The sequence below is a fragment of the Neolamprologus multifasciatus genome, chromosome 15, assembly GCF_963576455.1.
Source record: "Neolamprologus multifasciatus chromosome 15, fNeoMul1.2, whole genome shotgun sequence".
NCBI classification, from domain to species: Eukaryota; Metazoa; Chordata; class Actinopteri; order Cichliformes; family Cichlidae; genus Neolamprologus; species Neolamprologus multifasciatus.
Window position 1 is genome coordinate 30,038,967 of NC_140453.1, and position 20,803 is coordinate 30,059,769.

At 43.6% G+C, this 20,803-nt stretch overlaps 1 protein-coding gene and 1 long non-coding RNA gene across 20 annotated transcripts in view; one reads left to right on the plus strand and one right to left on the minus strand.

Moving 5' to 3' along the window:
* Positions 1 to 15,724, plus strand: part of LOC146502415 (uncharacterized) — a 28,499-nt gene extending 12,775 nt beyond the window's left edge. Inside the window, exon 2 of the long non-coding RNA XR_014869600.1 lies at positions 1,203 to 15,724. This is a non-coding gene — a long non-coding RNA (uncharacterized LOC146502415). The remainder of the gene's footprint in view (positions 1 to 1,202) is intronic.
* The window catches only part of adgrl2a (adhesion G protein-coupled receptor L2a), a 105,749-nt gene continuing 86,540 nt past the window's right edge, over positions 1,595 to 20,803 (minus strand). For 6 of the 19 annotated variants that reach the window (XM_085134123.1, XM_085134124.1, XM_085134120.1 and 3 more), the window contains 10 exons: positions 18,600 to 18,666; positions 14,753 to 14,844; positions 13,489 to 13,533; positions 13,174 to 13,200; positions 12,381 to 12,549; positions 12,059 to 12,187; positions 10,907 to 11,003; positions 7,773 to 7,901; positions 7,127 to 7,144; positions 1,595 to 5,431 (listed from right to left, as the gene is read on the minus strand). In XM_085134123.1, coding sequence (XP_084990249.1) covers positions 4,590 to 5,431; positions 7,127 to 7,144; positions 7,773 to 7,901; positions 10,907 to 11,003; positions 12,059 to 12,187; positions 12,381 to 12,549; positions 13,174 to 13,200; positions 13,489 to 13,533; positions 14,753 to 14,844; positions 18,600 to 18,666 — 1,615 coding nt within the window. In that variant the 3' untranslated portion in view covers positions 1,595 to 4,589. Of the gene's footprint in view, positions 5,432 to 6,006; positions 6,060 to 7,092; positions 7,145 to 7,772; positions 7,902 to 8,443; positions 8,644 to 9,700; positions 11,004 to 12,058; positions 12,188 to 12,380; positions 12,550 to 13,173; positions 13,201 to 13,488; positions 13,534 to 14,752; positions 14,845 to 18,599; positions 18,667 to 20,803 lie in introns of those variants that run through there. The other 13 variants (XM_085134127.1, XM_085134125.1, XM_085134133.1 and 10 more) reach the window with 11 other exon arrangements.

Below are 20,803 nucleotides of genomic sequence, written 5' to 3' on the forward strand. Positions count from 1 at the left end.
CCTTACTTTGAGTTTGATTCCATAAAAAGTGACAAAAACATTAGTGTCCGTTGTGCGTGGGAAGAAAACTTCTTTTTACAGCGAAAAAACCCCTAAACTTCCGAGCAAACACCGAGTAGCTACGACGTAATGGGAAACTCACAGAGAAACTCGCGGATTCTTCCACTGACCGCGGCACACCTGCACCAGGGTAAACCTCCACCTACCCCACTCCTGCTTTACAGGTGAAAATAGAGCAACAGGACCGCTAGTCTGTGACTTTATTTATTTTCTGCTGTGTTTTACTTGCATCTATTTGAAAGACTGAGTGTAAACACACACAAAAAAAAAATTTTATGTGCTGGAATGTGCAGAAAATTGGTTTAAATATTAAACAAATTTCTTCCAGTCAGAGAATGTTGCATATAATTAAATTGTTGCTTGATGCATAAAGTTAAAAGATTAAAACTAATAAAACAAGTTTTAAAAAGAGACTTTTCCATTTGATTACATTTTGTATGATGATTATGTAGAAAAAGTAGAATTGGGCTGAAAGATCTATCACTTTATCACCTATTCAGGTTGTAAATCGTGTTTTTAAAAAGTAACTAAGTAATTAATTACCTTTGAAAATAAGTAATCAGTAAAGTAACGGGATTACTTTTTTGGGGAAGTAATCAGTAATTAGTTACTGATTACTTTTTTCAAGTAACTTGACCAACACTGGACAGCAGTGACGGGCTTTAACCCGACGACTACCCTGAATTTACTGAAGAAAATGGATGGATGGCTCATAAAATGCATTTAAGCACTTGATTAAAGTAAAAGAATTGGTGTGAATTTATTTAAAAATGATTATAACATCTCAGTCAATCTTAAACAGAGGATTAGTTAAATAAATAGCTTTTTAAATGTCTCTTTTAAATCTGCTTTCTGCAAAAGATTCATTGTTTCACGTTTCCTGGAGACGGAAAATGATGCCGGAGACGTTCAGCGCACTCTGGAAACGCACATTAAATCTTTTCATCGACAGGAAAATGTCTTTCATGCAATTTCATCATATCCTACAGAAATCCTTAGATCCTGAAAATGATCTCAGACTTGACAATCAGTCACAGCTACGTTTGGTCAGATATGACTCACATGCTTTCAGTCAATAACCCATTCGTCTTAAATAGTTTCACTCTGATTCTGCTGACAGTATTCTCTACTTCTGTTTCCAGAGGCTGACTTGTTCCTCCGTGGGAGGAACCGAGCTCCCAGCCCCTCGGCTCCTGGCCTACTTCTGAATCAATGTTTGACAAAGGGCGAGTCTCTCCCTCAGCAAAAGGCAGGGAATTAGAGAAGATCTTGAATGGTGAGAAGGCCACACGCAAAGCTAGAGGCTGTATAGTCCACATTCTCTATCAGAGACAAACAGTCCGTGTGAGATCATATTTCCCTGTCCTCAATAATGAAAATAAACCTGCTTACACACTAAGTTTATCCACGTCGAAGGTCACCGTGTCGGGATAAACAAACTGCGGTTAGAGAGAGGGGTGAGGAAAGGGTTGGCAAATATTTGTTTGCCTGTATTTTATGAAGACCTGACTACTGACACCACTGAAACGTGAGCTTCTGCTGTTAAAATGAACTTTATTTTACAATTTGTACATAATCTTGCACTGGAGAGTTTTTTGTTTCAGGTAAACAGATAAATCGGGTGAATGGTGCTTCTGAGTGAGATTTATCCTGACAAAAACAATGAGCAGAGACAAACCTGCAGGTCTGACAGTGGAGCATTGCTTTCAGTGTTAACTGTGGCGGTAGTTTTGAGGTTTAACACATTGTTCTGCACTCAAAAAGGCATATTTTCCCTCTGTAAGTGTGGGTTAGCCACTTCTTTTTAATACGCACTGTCAGTTTAGCATTACTTTTGACTTTTACAGGACATATTTTGTCATTCCGCTGTCAAAAAATACTATCAATTCATTATAATATTTATATTTGCCATTCTTAAGACTAATTTTATGCTTTCAAATTACCTGTATGCTATCAAACGTTAAGGGATGTTAAACACAGATAAAATGGCGCCGCATGTTTTACAACGCAGGAAATCAATATGCTTTTTTTCTCATTATTATGCATGTCATTACGCCTGCCATTTCAACAGTCAACAATCACCACAACACTTGATTCCAAACTGACATTCAAGGGGTCTGTACAAGAGATCACAAAAAAGGAACATAATTCTTCTATGACAATTTGAAGCCTCAGATAATTGCACAAAATGTCACATAATTGTTGAAAAAGTCAAAACAACACACAGCCCACACAGCCTTATGTGCACTGACATAAAGTGCATTTTTGCGAAGTTCTGAGTCATTTCCTTCAATGCCAAATGGTAAACAGTGCAATTTCCAGCAGCCCCGCTGAGAGCTGTCACTCTGCCTCAACTGGTGTTATATTAAAATGCTTCAGAAATTAGCACTACCTGAGGCATAAACCACCCAAGAACTGACTGTGGGCTCCAGCAGAAGCAGACATTAATTAGAGCAAATATGTGTCATAGCTGGACACGATATGTATAATATATTTCTACAGCCGGAGCCAAGTGTTACATTGACCCCTTGTTAGGTCTGTGGACACATTTCCACTCCCACACGGCATTTTAAGCCAAAATCTTACTACAAGACTTCTGTACTGCCAGACCCTTTAATGGCGCTCAGTCTAGTGCTCATTTAAAAATATACTTAGTGGACAATGCTTTGAACCAGTGTCGGGTTTTTTGTGTGTTTTCTTTTTTTTTAGCCTTTATTAGTGTCACAACCACACAGAGGAACATTTACAATGCAGTTTTCCTACCTGAGTTTCTCATCTTTGAATCACATGGAAAGATTTGGCTTCTCTATAACACACACGCGCTGTCTAAACTCTGCAGTTTAGACTGCAAAGAAATAGCAGGAAAAGAAAGCAAATAAACGCTCTAGAAAATAAATCCACTAATTTACCTGTCAAGGTGCTCGGGACTAAACTTGTAACCTGAGTCAAAAGTGTATTTTGTCCATAGCAAAATAATAAAAGCTTTTTTTCTCAAATAGTACCAAAACCACAAACCATTAAAAAGCAACTGGCATTTGACAAAAAATCTCACATTTATTTTATTTGTTAAACAAGTGTTGAACTTTACATCAGTCTTAAGTGAAGAGCCCCTTGGTAACATGTTTACATAAAAAACATGAGCTACAGTACAGCATGTATACCAGTGCTGGAAAATATTCACACATTTCCCATTTATTTATTCTTTTTTTTTTTTGGAAAGATTTTAATAAATAAAATATCCAAACCCAAGCGGAAGAACTACATTTATGATAGGAACTTTATTGTTTTATAGTCGCTCGTTTCATTTGCGCTTGCCCGCCACTCTGCCGTTACTTAAAAAGATCTATATCTGCCAGAATTACACAAAAAAACTGTGCAATGCATAAGTCACCTTAACTGGGGGTTTTTGCATTCCCATTCTACCAAAGTAAATGGCAAAGTCAAATAAACATATTTAAACATGGGCGATATCGATGGGAGAAAAAAACACTGTTCACAAATGGAAAAGGTGATAATGCATCTTTGTAATTGGTTGACTCGATCTCTCCTTTTATAAGCCTTAACGTTCAAACGCACTACCATGAATGAAGTGTTGGAACCATAAACACACTGTATAACATATGTGCAACTTCTACACAATAGTCTCTCAAACGTTAGATTTTGCAATTATAAGGTTTCTTCATATTTATGGTTTCCCATTTAATTTTTTTTGTTTTACACTAGCAATACAACAAAATATATATTTTAGCCATTTTTCCTTGACAACAGTTCAAGTTACAGTTGAGAAAATATAAGGCCAGGGGCTTGATTGCTAGTGGTTATACAATCCAAACTTGATGGTGATGGAGACCGATCAGGACCTTATATTCCTTTGCTAACAGTTTGATCAGGAACATTTTGCAAACGTGTCCATGTCCTGGTCCGGGGGTACTGTTCTGTATACAATATTGAAACAAAAAATAACACAAAAGAAAAAAACAGGCTTCATCTAGGTTGTTGGGGAGTGTATGTACAGCCTTTTGACTGGGAGGTTGCTGATTGGATGTAGCCAGTATTGATTCTTTCTCGCTCTCTCTTTTTTTCCATTTTTTTTTCCATTTTTTTTTTCCATTTTTTTTAAATTTTCGTACCTTAAAATTTTCTCAATTAATCAACAGCAGCAGCACATTTAAATACATAGTTGGCTTGTCTCTTAAAATTGAAATTTAACTCTGCATTTTATGTACAGTCTCATTAAAACTCTGCACTGCCATCGCTGTGCTCCAAGTCTATTGGTCTGCAGGGACGTTAGGAAGGGTGGCATGAAAAGAAGATGGCGATGGAGATGTAGGTTTGCAAATGGCTAAGTGTAAATGGCGGGGCTTTTAAGCTCTCTTCAAAAAAGCAAACAAACCCCAAACAAACAAACAAAAAAAGCTCATTTTAAAAAAAACAACAAAGAAAAATGCCTCCCTTCCCTTTTATAATGTCCTCCAAGAGTTCAGGGCTGCAGGAAGGCCGGGAACGGTCTGGGGATGATTTAAATACATTTAAAGGCTTGTCACTAACTGCATCTGTCCTTCTCGTACGTCGCCTTCAGGGATGCTGTCCTCTTTAGTAATGGGAATAATGTAACCATCACTGCTCCCTCGGCCTATCTGGTAATAGGCTTGGAGCTGCTGGCCACCCCCCAAGTTAGGCATACTCTTGTAGTAAACGTCCTCATTCTCGCTCCTCTTGGAGGGGGACAGGTCCTCCACAACTTCAGGGCTGCTCTCGGGGTACGGAGAGTCTTTCAGATTAGGCATACTAGTGTACAGGGAGTCTCTGTTTGGGGACTGCAGACTATCGTCGGGATTGGTGGGTGTCAGCTCGCTGACAAACGTATCGACTCCCCCATCGGTCCTCACCTTCTTCTGGGGTGCATACAGAAGCGAGTGAGTCCGCTGGGGGATGAGAGGTGCCTCCAGCTCCTGGCGCAGCTCGAGGCCCACCGCGTCACCCACGTGGACCAGAGACGAAGCGTCGGCCACAATAGCGTCGTCTTCGCTGCTGCTTCCACCTACCACCGTCACCTTGGGCGGAGCCCGCTCCGTGTGGTGGTGATGGTGGTACTGCGGTGGCTGCTGGTGGTGGGGTGGATGATGTAAACTGTGGTGCTGCTGCTGTTGCTGTTGGTGGCTTTTATTACAGGCACGCAGGTTGTTGTGTACTAGCTCGGAGATGATCATTTTCTCAAAGGCAGCATCGTCCAGACTCAGGCCGCAGTCTACTACCTGCACACTGTCGCCAAAGTCCCCGTTACGGAGCGAGTAGCTATTATTAAAGTTACCATTTAGCGGTAGAGTATCCATTGCACTTGTGTCCCTCACCGCATTGTTCAGCGAGTGCCCTGGAAAGAAAGGCAAATAGAGGGGATTTTACATTAGTCAAACAGCAATAACAGCAGGGGGGTAAAACAGAGCGTTAATGCTGTTTAGGATGCAGTTTCACATGGAGGTCAAATAAAGCCATGCCGTAAATCTGTTAGTTAGGCACAATCCTCAGCATACGCAGGCATGCATCACTCGCATTGAGAAATCATTTTACTTTCTCACATTTTTCCCTTTTAAAAAGCTGCTTTAAGAACAAACAGGAAGGGGTTTGTGCGCTTAGTTCTGCCACGAATGTGAAAAAGATCCCAAACAACATTAAGAAACAGACAGTAATCACCATCACAACACACCGGGCAAAAAAGTGGATGTCCACATGTATGAAGCCACAGACGGGCAAGCTACGACACTTAGAGGTTTTCTAGCAACTAATAGGTTGGATGTGCTGAACTGAAGAAAAGGACAGAGATGGCAAAAGATGACATAAGACAGAAAAGGGAAAGTGGTCATGGGACAGCCATCTTTGTTCCCACTACAAGGGGAGCCCACAAGCAGCACTCCACCATCACCACACACAGCAGGTGAAAGGACTCACTTTAGACAACTCACATCATGTCTGTCTGCTCAGGCTATCTGGTCTAAGAGCAGCTGATGTACAAAAGAAAGTAAAATGATTTATTGTAACATGAAGAATCACTCAAAAGAACAACAAAATGTAACGGTCTTAACTGCAACTTAGCAAGAGCAAGGGTTCAGCAAATGAAATCATTAAGCATCGGCTAGCTTTTCGTTCTCCGAGCTAACTGCCAGCCGCTTTGTTTTTTTTTTTAAGTTGAGTTTGTGTCGGTACACTTGCTGTCCATTAGTTGGCAGCTTGTGTACCCAAAGCTGGCAAAGGTCAAAGCCTGCCCGCAGCTCGGCACTTGGCATCCGTCACAGTAACAGTTCCCAGTGAGACCCCGGTCACCAGCAGAACAGCTCAAGAAAAAAAAACAGCTGCTGCTGAGGTCAGACTCAGTCATGTTAGGAATTTCTCAAAGCATGGAGGTCATGGAAAGCAGCAGAAAAATGTATTTGTAATACCACGACTGAGAAAGGAGATCTGCTACCACTTTAATTGTAACATTAACTCAGTTTCCATGGCAATTCATTATGTCACTGTCCAGGAGGGACCGATTGTGACGAAAGATTTTACAGAGATTCTGTGGAAATTTCAAAAAAAGTATGAAGAACAAAAACTAAAGCTGAGCAGCTGCAGCCATGACAACCATGTGTTTATGCCCGCTAGACGGCAATTTAGTGTCCAGACGGGAAAAACAGTGCGGGGACACTACTGGACACTGAAACTGCTGTATGCCACACAAGGACAAGAAAAGAAAAGACGTGAACAAAAGGTAGAAAGAAAAGAAAAAAGAAACCTTTGTGACAAAAGCTGTTCTGACGGGGAGAAAAAAGCAACACATGTTGTTTTGGTTAAATCTCAAATTAAGCAAAAGAGACGATAGCAGAGTAAGAAGCATCTAGAAGCTCTGGATTTGATCTTTTATTGTCTTTCAAATTTGGGTGGATAATTTTGTGAACCGCTTGCTCACTGAGTGTGTGTTAATGGCCTAAAGTGAACCAGTGATTGTGCCGGGGTTTTGTCGGGTTTTTTTTAATAAGCATGCTGAAAAAAATTTACATTTGATAGGCAAAGTTAAGTTTTACTCCCATACTTGTCTCTCTGTAGGTCACTAGAAGGAAGCACAAGGGAAAAGCACAAAACATGACAAAGGAGGCCATTTCAGTTTCAAAATAGAATACATATATAGATATATATAAAATAATCACAGCACAGTCTTTACAGTGTGGTATGCATGTGTATGCAGCTACTGCATGATTTTTCTTGCAGTTTAATGTGTTTTGAAGGGGAAAATTCCCTCTGAAGCAAACCAAAACTAACAAACGACCTGTTCAATTCATCATAATAATCATGCAGTTTATACTGCGGCTGCACAGTTTGCATTATTTTAAGGCAGAACGTGTAGTATCTCTTTCCCATCTTAATCATCACGTCCCATGCAGAGTGTGGATATTAGAAATACGAGAACACATATGAGACTCTATTGAGGCGAACCACAAAAATCTCTGGCGTGCATGAAAACGTGTGCATTTTCACACAGACACACACACACATTCTCTCACTATGTGGTGTGTCAAGCATTTGGGAGACAGTGATTCAGAAGGAAAGGTGATACTGCCGAACATCCTGGCTTTTCTTTTAGCGTGCTGTACACTGACGTGAGATACAAAAGAGGGAGAGAGAGCAGGTAAAGACAGAAGAACAGGCAGAATGCAGGTGAAAGTATCAAGTAAGCACACCTGGTGAATTAAACACTGGAGCTGTGGGAGTGTTACATACGACTGTCTCAGCCAGTAAGGTGTTATAAGGGTTGTTAGTGCCTTGTGGTCGCAGGAGAGGATTTGTTAGTAGATAGTTCCCGGTCATTCCTGGAGCAGCGGGACAGAAGAGGAGCGTCGAGAAAAAGAGATCAAGGAGATTAGCAGCAGTTTGTGGAGACAGGCGTGTGGTGTCACTTTGCTTTTTACGCGAAATCTGAAACGTAGTGATCGCACAGAGAAAGGTTTGAGGAGCTACGGAGCCCCGCAGGGGACATGAGAGAAAAAAAAATTAAGACGGACTTTTGCGAGATCTCGCAAAACAAACTCGGGATCTCGCAAAACTTTTTAAACGTTTTAGCCGCATTCTTCGGACGCTGGCTCGAAGCCGACCGGGCGGTCGAGGCACGATGTGCCGAGAAAGCGGTGTTCCTCCCAGCTGTGGTGGGTCTCGAACTCCTATTAGCTCGAAGCTAACGGGAGGACCTCCCGTTAGCTTCGAGCTAATGGGAAGAATGCGGCTAAAACTTTTGCGAGATCTCGCAAAAGTTTTGCGAGAACTTTGCGAGAACTTTTTGCAAAAGTTTTGCGAGATCCCGAGTTAGTTTTGCGAGATCTCGCAAAAGTCCGTCTTAATTTTTTTTTCTCCCATGTCCCCTGCGGGGCTCCGTAAGGAGCAACCGGGGTAAATGCAAAAATATTCAACTTTGTGCAGTTATTTAGTTCATTATAACCCATTTATTTAACAACTAACATTTGAAACAGCTGTGCTCATTACTGCAATTTTTCACACTTCTCGCATTTTTTAAGTCAAGCTCGGTTATTAGTATTATTTTCCTCCCAAAAACAGCTCCTTGTTATTGTGCAGAGTAGGGATGGGTACCGGTGTCCGGTGCCATGATGGCACCGGTTCTGACATAAACGGTAGTAACCAGACCGAAAAGCAGCGCACATTTCGGTGCTTTATTTCGGTGCTTTTTTTTCCTGAGATGTGATACACTTTGAATTCTAGCCAATCATTTTACGTTTCAGAGGATAGTAGGCGGGTCCAGGTACGTACGTTCTTTTAGAGCAGAGCTACAGATTAAAAATGCCCAAGGCGAAGCGGTCAAAAGTCTGGCTGTACTTCACAGCAAAAGATGCAAACTCAGCAGCCTGCAACAAGTGCTTTAAGCTGATACTGTGGAAAGGAGGTAACACCTGAAATCCGATGAAACACCTGGCGACGCATAGCGTTTTTTTTAAAAGCCGAAAAATGCGCCGTATTTGATAGCTTTCTGCGAGACCTCACACCGAGCACATCTACTGCGGGTGGGTTGCCTGTTATCGGACCCAGAGTTAGCAACATCCCCCAAAAAGCTGAAGAGGAGAGTCCTGGCCCCTAGCCCTGCCAGTGTAGCAGAAATGATGACGGATGATGATGGCAGCAGCAGCCGTTCTTCTCTGCGTGAGTAGCTTAATGTTGTTCGTGTGTAATTTACGTTGAGTAAGCTAACCACGTTATTACATTAATGTATGTAAGGTGAACTAGCAAACACCATCATAGTTACATGCGGCTGTCTTCTTGTTTGATGGCAGATACTCCCTTCACCCTGGACAAAAAGGCTAAAATGACCAAATAAAAAGTGGGAAACAGTTAAACATGAGAGGTTTTTGGACAAAGTTTTTGTTTTTTCCATTGTTTAAGCACTGCTTCCAGCCAATAGTGATACCATATATGCCCTATAGCTGCAGAAAAGGCTAACATTGTTATCGTTTTACAAAAAAAAAAAAACAGCTGAACATGAGAGGTTTTTGGACCAATTTTGTGTTTTCCATTCTTTAAGCACCGGTTTGAGCACCGTTTAAGCACCGGCACCGTTTCAAAAGTACCGGTTTGGCACCGGTATCAGATAAAACCTAAACGATACCCATCCCTAGTGCAGAGGTTTCTCTGTTGGACCAGGTCCAAACATAAGTGCTCCCAAGAGACCAAGACGAACACGTCCAAGTCAAAGTTATTATTGAGTCTTAATTTTTTGCCACTTTCTTCCAAAAGCTCATCTTCTTTCCATTCCCCCCCCTCGGCTTGCAGTGTGTTTTAAGGATCTGAGGTATTTCGGCTGCCATTTATCACCTGTGTTAAATGCCATCTGTCATGTTGAGAAGTCTCCAGGGATGTTTTTAATGACAGGGAAGTGCTTCTAGGAGATAGAGCCATCCTTCAGTGCACTGTCTCTCCAGGGTAACGAGGCAGATACACCCCAGAGTGATCAATATCCAACCTTTACATTAACATCTCCGGGAAATTAAACTGATGGCCCCCCCAAAAAAGACTATTTTGATGCTGATGTATCAGCAAGCCAAAATGTGTTTTAAGCTGTAGGTGTAATGTTGTAATTTGTGACAAGTGACAGCAGAATTTTAAAAAAAAGTGACGGCAAAGAGAAGCAGAGATGGGAGTCAAGAGGAGGGGAGAGGAGTGAAGCTACCTCGGTGTAAACCCTCTTTCCCTTCGCATGCTTGGAAAGCCATTTCAGAGAGCAGCAGAAAGCCTAACAGCACACTAAGCACTCCAGGTCAGCCAGAGTTGAACATCATCTTCTCATCATCATATTTGTGCTCAAGCTAAATAATAAATGACAGTTTTTTCTCCCTCTCCTTCCCACTGTAGAGTAAGAGAGGTCACCTTACATGCCAGGCTACAAACCGCCTTTTTAAAGCAATGTTAAGATTTTCCAAAAATAAAACTTTGCACCCTTCCCCGCCTTTTAAGTTGTGTCTGTTTCCCCTGAGCTTTGGTATAAACTTTAGAGCACTTAAATTAAAAAAAAGTTCTTCCAGCCTTGCCCCAATTTAAGACTGACACGACCGGCCAGAATGACAGCTCAGAGTATTTGAGGATGGATTTTTGTAATCCTTTGCTGGCAGAACAGGGAGACCACACTAAAGACCTAAATCTTTTTTTTTAAACCGCACTGCTCTGTCTTTTCAAGCTGAATCGTTTATTACGATTACCAGAGGAGGACCCTAGACGGTGTCGGCGAGATCATTGGAACTTGACGGAGGTATTTTTAGCTGGATGATGAAATGTGTGCATAGGTGTGCATGTGCAGAGAAATGAGGTGTGAACTGACCTTGGTTAAGGGTGGAGGTGCTGTTGATGTCACCTGAGATAAAGGAGGACTCGGATTGCTTTCTTACGGTGTCATTCCACATTCTCCTGATACGACTCTGTCAGGTCAACAAGGGACAGTCATTAGGACTTTAAACAAGCCCGTTCACCTTTCAGATCAACTTTCATTCGATTTCCCTCGACGTGCTGCAGACTATAAAACAAACCTGCTAATGTGCAGCGAGGCAAGGGCAGTAGTATCTGCTCAATCCCTCTGTATGAGTTTTTCAGAAACTAATTTTATGTAAGTCAACTTCTGAACAACTTCAGCTCCAGTTGTGACTCTTTACAATAGGCTGGAGGCTGAGACGGGGATGCTTCTCTATAAGTTACATCTGGAAGTATTGTCTGCTAAGGTCTATTAGCCTTTAATAAGAACCGGATAAGGTGAGGACAAAGTTGTTGTTTTCTTCTTTGTAATTTTGCCTCTCCCTGTAGTAAAAAGTGCCTGCAATGCTCTTTAAACAGTGCAATGCTTATTTCCTCCCCATGCACATGGCGTTAGTGAAAAAGGATAAAAGCAAGAGCTAAAGGGGCCAGAACAGAAGAAAGGTACATGCAGTACAGCAGATGCTGCTTGTAAAAAAGTGGGATAATGTTTGTGTCTTCTCATCTTCCTCTGAGGTTCAGATGCAGAATCTTTTTTTCTGTGCTCGCAGTAAAACTACGTTTTCCTGAGGAGTCGTTTAAACCAGCGGTCTCCAACCTTCTTTGCGCCACGGACCGGTTTATGCCCGACAATATTTTCATGGACCGGCCTTTAAGGTGTCGCGGATAAATACAACAAAATAAAACTAGTACCGGTACTGAAAAAAAAGAAGATTTATTCATAACGGATGTGAAAAGACCCAGGAAAACCGAGTTAACGATAAAAACGATAACAAAATAACGCTGAAAACTATACATTTCACACCTGAGCCTCAACTCTCGCGGCCTGGTACCAAACGACTCACGGACCGGTACCGGTCCGAGGCCCGGGAGTTGGGGACCGCTGGTTTAAACAGTGGGGTTATTAACAATGTAACGGAGCTGCACGATGAGTCCAGGATACGCCGCGCTCTCATCTTATCCTGGCACGTGGCGAGACTCTCACTGTGCAAAGGTGCCGGCGTACCTGTGTGCCAGAGGAGTAGCGTGCGCTGGTCCGTGTGGTGGAAGTCTTCGCAGAGCCGTGCGAGCTCTCCGTCGGCAGCCCTCCGCAGCAGTACGTGTGGCGGAAGCACTTGCTGTACTCTTTGCGGACCTACGCAGGCAAACAGCCGAGTGTTTAAACACAATGTTGACTTTACATATGACTTGTCGAGAAGCAGAATGAGGTGTTTGTTCTTTATATCAGCATCGGTGAATTCAGCTGAAGGTTCGGCCTCGACTGCTCAAAAGCTTCTGCTTTTCACCTCGACAGAGAAAAACCGTACGCAGGCAGAGTGACTACTTACTTTTTTCTGGAGAAGGCAGTGGAAAATGAAGATGAACATTCCTTGGAAGGTGTTGAATATGGTGAAGAGGTACGCCATGACAATCGAGGCCTCGCTGATGAAGAAGAGCCCGAAAGACCAGGTGAGACCGAGCAGACACAGCAGAGCAAAAGCACCCATGACCCAGGATCTGAGGGACAAACGAGACAGGACGAATCCAGCATGAGGGAGGTTCAGCGACGGGAATATTAATCACCCGGTTCCACTATGAAATATGTAGAAAAGGCTGAAAACCAGGTGGGAGGAAAATGAAATAAAATGAAAAAGAAAACACACACACTTCCCCGCTGTCCCCACCCCTCCATCCTCAGACAAGAAACAAGCAAAAGCTTGACCCGCTTTTCTCCTTAAACCTCTTTATTTATTAAAACACACCAACCGCTATAACACGACAGCACGACATGTTTAAAAATAACTCAACAAAAGCAACAAACACTATCATATTCATCTACTGAGTGCGCTATCAGAAGCTACGCAGACGTGGAAAGAGTTCAAGGAAAACGCCCTGCTTCGTGTGCGAAGGTCCTGCGGAGCCTCCGCACACCAGCAGCGGTCACGGTTCGATGATCAAACACACAACAGCAACGACAAAAGTGATGGACGTGGTGACCGGTCACAAAGACAGTGGATGAGAAGCTTAGAAGCTGCAGTTTGTGGAAGGAAATGATCGAAAGAGGAACAAAAAGGAATAACGTGGGATAGAGAGAATAAACTAGAAGCTGAGGAGACGACTTCTGGGCAGTAATGTTCTTACTTGATAAACCGTTTATTATCTTCATAGCTAGAGAGCATGATAGGCAGGAAGAGAGAAACACAATTAGATTAGAGCGCATAACAGCTTGGGTTAGTCGGCATTTGAGTGAGATATCGTCAACTTTGATTCAGGGGAAATCACGGGAGGCAATGAAATCAAGGATCTAACAAGAACTGAGACGTGTATATTTTGCTGTTGATGATTCAATTACATGAAGAAGATTCGCTGTCTGTAGCTGAATATGCATTTATGCTGCTTTGCTCGTGGGTGGTGTCGTGTGGGTAAAATTATCTGAGGTGCGTAGTAGAAGCTTACCCAGGCAAATCTGTATTATAGTAGCCGTCACAAACGCGATAATTACTGGTGTGGATTGCAGAACGGAGACAGGAGAGAGGAATGACAGAAGAAAAAGAAAGGAGAGGGTGTGCGTTAACTTTGGCTTCACATGCAACGTGCAGCGACCGTCGTCTGACTTCAACGTCAAACTTTGGCACGAAAAACAGCGACAACAGGAAACAAATGATCACAGAGGAAACGGTACAGTGCATTTCAGTGCAAACGAGCTTAAAAGGAATCGTTTCTAACATCCGAGATCAAAACGCGCAACAATCTGAAGTTCAGTGAAAGCTTTCTGCTTCCTTAAACAGGGAGGAGTCCGTCTCAAACAGACCTGGAATACTAAGTGAGGCGTTTTTGTGACTGTTCTCTCTGATTGCGGTTTTACCACAGAGCTGTGTTGTTGCACGCATTCATTAAGCAAAGATGAAGAATAACAAACACTGGACGGGGGGAGAAAAAGAAAGCAGCGAGCGCTGCTGCCGCACAGCGTGGTGGAGGTTGAAACAAACTAATATAATGTAAACAATGCAAAATGGCATGAGGCTGCAGGACTGTAACCAACAAGGAGTAAACAGCAACAAATATATATTTATATCAGTTTTCTTCATACAATGTGCAAAAACAACAGCAGTTGTAATTAGTGCTTTGGAAAACACTGAGCTGCACGCTGCGGTGACTCAGCAGCGGCTACAAGAGGGAAGGCTGAGTGTGGCGGTGTTGAGATGGTGGCAGATTTTTTTCCTTTTTAGGATTAGAAGCTGCCATCTCTCTCTCTCTATATATATATATTTATATAAATATGAAAAAGCTTTGACATTTTCCAGCCTCAAACACACATGCTAGCTGCTTGGCTGCGCCCCGCCCTGCCAGCGCCGACGCTGAGCGGTTACGCAGCATCCTTACAGTGATGCGCGTCAGAGCAGCTCTGTGGCTACAGGTTTGCAGTAAAACACCAAAGCATGAAAAATATGAGTCACAGAATATGTGCAGTCATCATCACAGATTATACACAACATGGTGATGCAAAAATATTTCAGTGAACATATTAAAGTCTTAAATTGGGCCTAAAATAAATAAATAATAAAAAGAATTCATGTCGAGGTGGAGAAAAAACAACAAGTTAACACTAAAAGAGGCTTCGTGGTTGTTCCGGGGGAAGTGGCAGAACAGCACTGGTGTTAGATTGCTCATAAGTGGGAGGAGTGTGCGGGCGTCCTGCATGCGATGACGCTTCACTTACTTTATATTCTCCAGTCGGCTAGAGTCTGGTTTCAGGGTGGTGGAGTGCTTCACCATTTTGTACATTGTGATCACCAGGAAGATGAGATTGAGCTGTCAAAACAGAGTAATGGCAGTGTTAATACATGAAGATGTACGACTGAAGATACAGCACGCGCAGAAAAAAAACTGTTAATTTGCCCATAAGTATTAAAAGAGGAGAGCCTTCAACTCTGCATGTCCACAGACTAATCCAATAAACATCTATCGTTCCAGCTAGTCTCAGACGGGGCCGACTGGCGCCAAATTTAGTGTCATTCTATATCAATAAGAGCATGGAAATGCATTAAAATCCATCACTGTAAGGGAAAAAAAGAAAAGAGCCACACAGCACCATTCTGGGAATGTCAGAAGGGAATGAAAAGTAGCAGAAGAAACGAGAGCCTCTTGGTGTACAAAACAACTGCATATCATTTTATGCACATAGTGAAATATTATAAGGTATAAGCAGCTACAGAAGGCTTGAGGGAGCGCGGTGTATTTGTTCGATTCCTGTTTGTGGCCAGATGAAGAGAGAGAGGAGGAAGGGGAGACGTGCGGAGGCTGTTGCTTGCTTGTTTTAATGTATTAAATCTTTAGAGAACCAGTGGCACATATCAGGTTGAGACAGGGATACTATGTGCTGTGTTTCTGAGCACATTTATTTGCTACCTTTAAAAAAAATCAATACTGTGATTTAGAGACACAAAGGCTGCAAGTTCCAGCGAGGAGCCCGTCCAAATAATTTACCTCAAAAACATTTATTCTGCAGCAAACTAGCACCTGACACAGCATGTGCATGTACTCACTCAGACAAACCCAAGTGCATTTGTGCTGAAAGCCGGGCATGTATAAATAATGTCGAGGAATATCTTACAAAGGGAAATTGAGATGTGAGTCTCCAATAGAGCAAATAAGAGGATCAAACACCAGAAATTTATGTGTACGCGGCGTCGGTGCCATGTGAGGAACAAAAAAAGCTCCATGCAAGTAAAACATTTGTAGGGACGAAAACCAAACGGTGCGTTTTGGTGTTAGCACGCCGTCTTTAGAGCACTGCAGCACTGAGAGAGACGCACTGCCGATGCGAGGGACCTTTGTGAGCTGGACTCAGACCACAGCCGTTCAGTGTCGCACAGGATTTCTCAGCGTTCTGCTGCACACACGCTGCTATCAAAAGACTACCTGTGGTCAATGCATCACCCCTCCACATGCAATCGACTCATGGAGCCACTCACAATAAGCCCGACTGTAAAAAAAGAGAAAAGAGCGAGAGAGAGAAAGAGGGAAAAAATGCAAACCTTTCATATCACAGACGGCACCGAAACTATGTTTTGTTTCGCCGTTATCAGCCATTATTCCTGCCTGCATGAGTCAGACAGTGGGTGTGGGGGAGGCGTGTGGGCGTGGGGGGACACGAGGACGAGGACTTTTGAAAAACCCTTTCACACAGCCTGGAGTGGTGACATGGATCCAATGAGACAGAGGAGAGGGACACAGTACTTTAAAGTAACCTAGCAGCATGGCACATGTTCCCACCCCCACCGACATGCTTTCGCAGCCCTTCCCGGGGGATCCCTCTTGCTAGAGCGGAGCTGTCTTGCCTCTATCCTTCACTCTGTCTCTGAATCATCACTGCAAGCCATGCAGAAGCACCTTGCCACACTGGGACCGAGGAGAAAGCTTTTTCTGAAGCGGACCGTGTGTGTATACACTGAACTCCAAGTGAACTGCTGGGGATAAAATATTAAAGGTGCAGATGGAGCCGTCCGGATGATAAGAACTGCTCGCGACGTGTCATGATCCAAAAGGCCTTGTGTCGAAGTCATCTCAAGCATGCTAATGGCTCCCCCCACCACTCATTACTTCCATGTTCCTCCTTTCATGGAGCTAATACCCCCTGTGCCCAGAAGCAGGGCAACCTCTGCCTAAGAACAAGGATCTAAATCTTCTCTCAGCTTTTGTTTTCAGTCGGTATTTGCGAAGCGTTTCATCCGGCAGCACAAACAACAGGAAAAATGATGGGGAAAAGCACAAGGCTGAGAAAAAACAAAAGAAAACATGACCACCCTAGGTCAAAACCGGTGTTACTTGGCACAAACATGGTCTGGGTGACAAGTGGGATCCAGACATAAGCCAAAGCAGCACCGTTTTCTCTCCTTTTCTCCTGTTCATGTGTCTTTTCGCCTTCTAACTCTGTCTTTCATTGACAAGGACAAAGCCAATTTGTAGAGAAACCAGGGTCACGGATGGTGCAGACAAACCTTGCTCCTGCACGCTCCCCCGAGACGCCCCTTTCCACAGCACTTTGTCTTTTTGAGTCAATTGTTGCACAGAATCAGAGGAGCGGTGTGCGAGGCCCAGTGCTGCGAAACCTCATTCCTGTCACATATTAGCTCCGCTACAATACATTAGCTCCTCACAGGGTCACGATTCTATCTCTGCGGTCATCGCCGCCGGGATCCCGATCATCGTTTCCACCGCAGAAATATTTTTCATGCAAATCATTACGAGAGCAACACTCGATTGGAAAACAATGAGGGTCCAATTTAGTGAAGGAAACATATTCCGGTGTGGCTGACAGAGCATTTGCTGAGACAGGGAGAAATGTATGTTTGCTTTAATACGACGTTAGCTTTTCCTCAATTATAAGCTCACACATTCGAAGCAGGGAGGCAGAGAGGAGGAAAGAAAACAGACGAGAAAATCACGGAAAACAAGAAAAAGTCGTTTCAGCATTTACTCCATTTCAATCCAGCGCAGACCCTTTTCCAGTGACCGTTTCTTCCATTCCTAAGCCACGCCTGTTTGTGAGAAAGCTGTGAAATGCAATCCAGTGTGCAGATTTGCCTTTTCTGCTGCCACACAGACGAAGAGTACGGCTACTGCATCTTTACTTTGAAAACTCGGAGCAGTCTGCCAATAGCGTGCAGGGACTCGATGGAGTTTGACACGGCCGACCCTTTCCTCTAGTATGTTTTCAGTGTCAGCTTGATGTTCAGCAGAGGTCACTGCATCTGTAGATACAGTACCAACCATTAGCTTGGATAATGAACACAGCACCGAACAAATACCACCCATCCTCCCTGCGCAGCAGCGAGACGAGCCTGCAGAGCTTCCTTATCCCTCGGTGTGCACGAGGGCAAAGCAATACATGATGTGGGAAGCTGAGAGGATATATGTGAGGCACACCACCTGCTATTTCTTCTTTTTTTGTCCTGCGCAGGGAAGTAAGACTCCCGAAGGTCTTATTCTTCTGAGCCTCTCTGATGGAGCGAGAGATAATAATGTCATGACCAGTAAATAATTGCATGCCTCAATGGGACATATGTCAATATTATATGCTATATGTCCTTCACCCTTGGCGGACCCTGACCAAACAGAAGGGATGCTTTCGCTCTCCTTCTTCCTGACAAAGTCGTCCGCTATTTGCAGGCAGACAAATACAAAAAAGAGCTGTGAACATAAAACGGACCATTTCAGACAATTGTTAACGTAATTTTTTCCCTTCATCGCATAACTTTGAAGGTCATCAGGTAGTATCTGTGATATGAGACTTCCAGAAATGGTGTAAAAGTGAGGTTAAAGTACGCTATCGAGGCTGATCCTTGTCAGGCGGAGGGGAACGTCGGACGCCGCGTAATCTGTCTGTGGCGCAAAATTAACCTGTCATCACCGGGAAGGCTCGGAGCAAAAATCCTGCTGACTTTTCCCTTCAGTTCAACCATCCTGCTCCCCTTTATCTTCCCCCTGCATCTCTTTCATCTCACCCTCTCGGTCCCTTCCTCACTCTGTCAGTATGAGTATTCAAAGAAAAGAAAACAGCTTACCATGATGATACAGGTGACAGGTCCTATAAAACTCCATATGAAGTGATTATCCACACTTAGCCAGCACCTGTGTCAGAGAAACACACAGATCAGCTCCAGGCAGTAAACACAACAACGACATCGTGCTCCTGTGGCTAACAATGGAAAGAAATGCTTTTTGGTTACTTGGGCTGATGCATTTTATTATCAGTGTTGCAGCCCGTTCTCACTCCCGAGGCGTAACATGCCGACGTTTTGTCACGTCCCGCGGCGTTCCTGAGGAATGTGAAAGGAGACCTTCGGCGTTCTTATGGTACGCGGCTGAAATCCAGTGCAATGACGCTCCCGCGGTAATAGACGTTCCTGTATTCCAACCCTAAACCTAATCTTATCCCTAGCTAGGGATGGGTATCGAAACCCGGTTCCTGTTGAGAACCGGTTCCCACTGTTTCAATTCCTTGGAATCGTTTGCCATTTTTGCAAACGATTCCCTTATCGATTCCAGTCGCCCCGAATGACGTCACCATGTTGCGGAGCGTCGCTTACCTGGCAGGAAACACGGCGACTAAGCGGCTCAAACGCTCAAAAGTTTGGTTCTACTTTACGAGAACGGATGACAACAGGGCAACTTGCAATACTTGCAAAGTAGAGATTTCATTTAAGGGAGGAAACACTACGAATATGCAAAAGCATTTGCTCACAAAACACGCGATGACCTTAAATGAATGTCGTGATTTGACTCGTGAATCTCAACCCAGCAGCAGCGGTAACGTTTGCACGTCCTCTCCCGTTAATGCGGCAGGTAAATAATCAACTAACAGTGCAGATTATGTTAGCGCGATCTGCCTTATTACAAACCTGCCGTTACTGTGCGTTTAGGTGACCATGATGACAGACGATCGTGGCTCAAGAGTTGGCAGTTCGCCTTGTAATCGGAAGGTTGCCGGTTCGAGCCCCGGCTTGGACACTCTCGGTCGTTGTGTCCTTGGGCAAGACACTTCACCCGTTGCCTACTGGTGGTGGTCAGAGGGCCCGGTGGCGCCAGTGTCCGGCAGCCTCGCCTCTGTCAGTGCGCCCCAGGGTGGCTGTGGCTACAATGTAGCTGCCATCACCATTGTGTGAATGTGTGGATGACTGGATATGTAAAGCGCTTTGGGGTCCGTAGGGACTAGTAAAGCGCTATATAAATACAGGACATTTACCATTTACCATTTACAGACAGAGTCTGGCTCAGATGCTGGCAGTTCTCGCTGCAGTCTACCGGTAGCGTCTCCTTTCAGGCCAGGATAGACGAATGTCAGCGAGCAGTGACTCAGTTTGTGGTCAAAGGTTTGCACCCATTTGCCACAGCAGATGATTTTCAGTAAGTGAATGTGTTTAATTGTAGGCAGGGACATTACTGGATATTCTTGTGTAATTGCTACAGAATAATTTATGTTATACTTTGTTATTGCTACAGAAGAATATTTATTTTATTATTTTACATTTACAATTTTTTTCCTGGGGACCCTGTGACAGCCCACTGAAGAGCTGTAGGCTGTGGATCTCTTAAGATCTCACTGTTGGGTTTGTAAGGCCATGTTACACCTAAATTTCTATCTTGTTCAAAGAGAAGATATAAAACAAAGTTCTAAGCTAATCGACCTTAGTGTTCTCCTTTTATTTAAAGAGAATCGATAAAGAATCGAAAATGGAATCAGAATCGTGAAAATCTTATGAATACCCATCCCTATCCCTAGCCCTAACCATAACCTTTTTCCTGACCTTAACCAGGACTTTAATGATGTTAAATAGCGTGTTTCTAAGCGATTTGAAGAAAAAGAGCGAACATGTGTCGATTGAGTCCATATGGTTCTCATATTTCCTCATTTTTCCGAGGTCGTCATTCAGGAACGTGGTGGGTAGGCGAAAACGTAATATGTTGACGATTTGTCACCTAGCGTAAAATGTGACGCCTTGGGAGTGAGAACGTGTTGCAGTGTTTAACTTAAAGCTCGTTCACAAAACGAGCAGGAAGGCCGCCGGAAACAACAGGAGAAGAAGCAAACCGAGCCCCTCTTAATGGCGTCGTCTTAGCTGTTATATAGCCATTAATCTACGTAAAAGGCTTTTTCCCCCTGCACTGCGCTCTCCTCTTTAAGACAGCATTTACAAACAAGAGGTCACAGGAGGGTCTTTGAACAGAAAGGCATTAATGTAGCTGCAGCCTCCCCTGAAACCGCAGC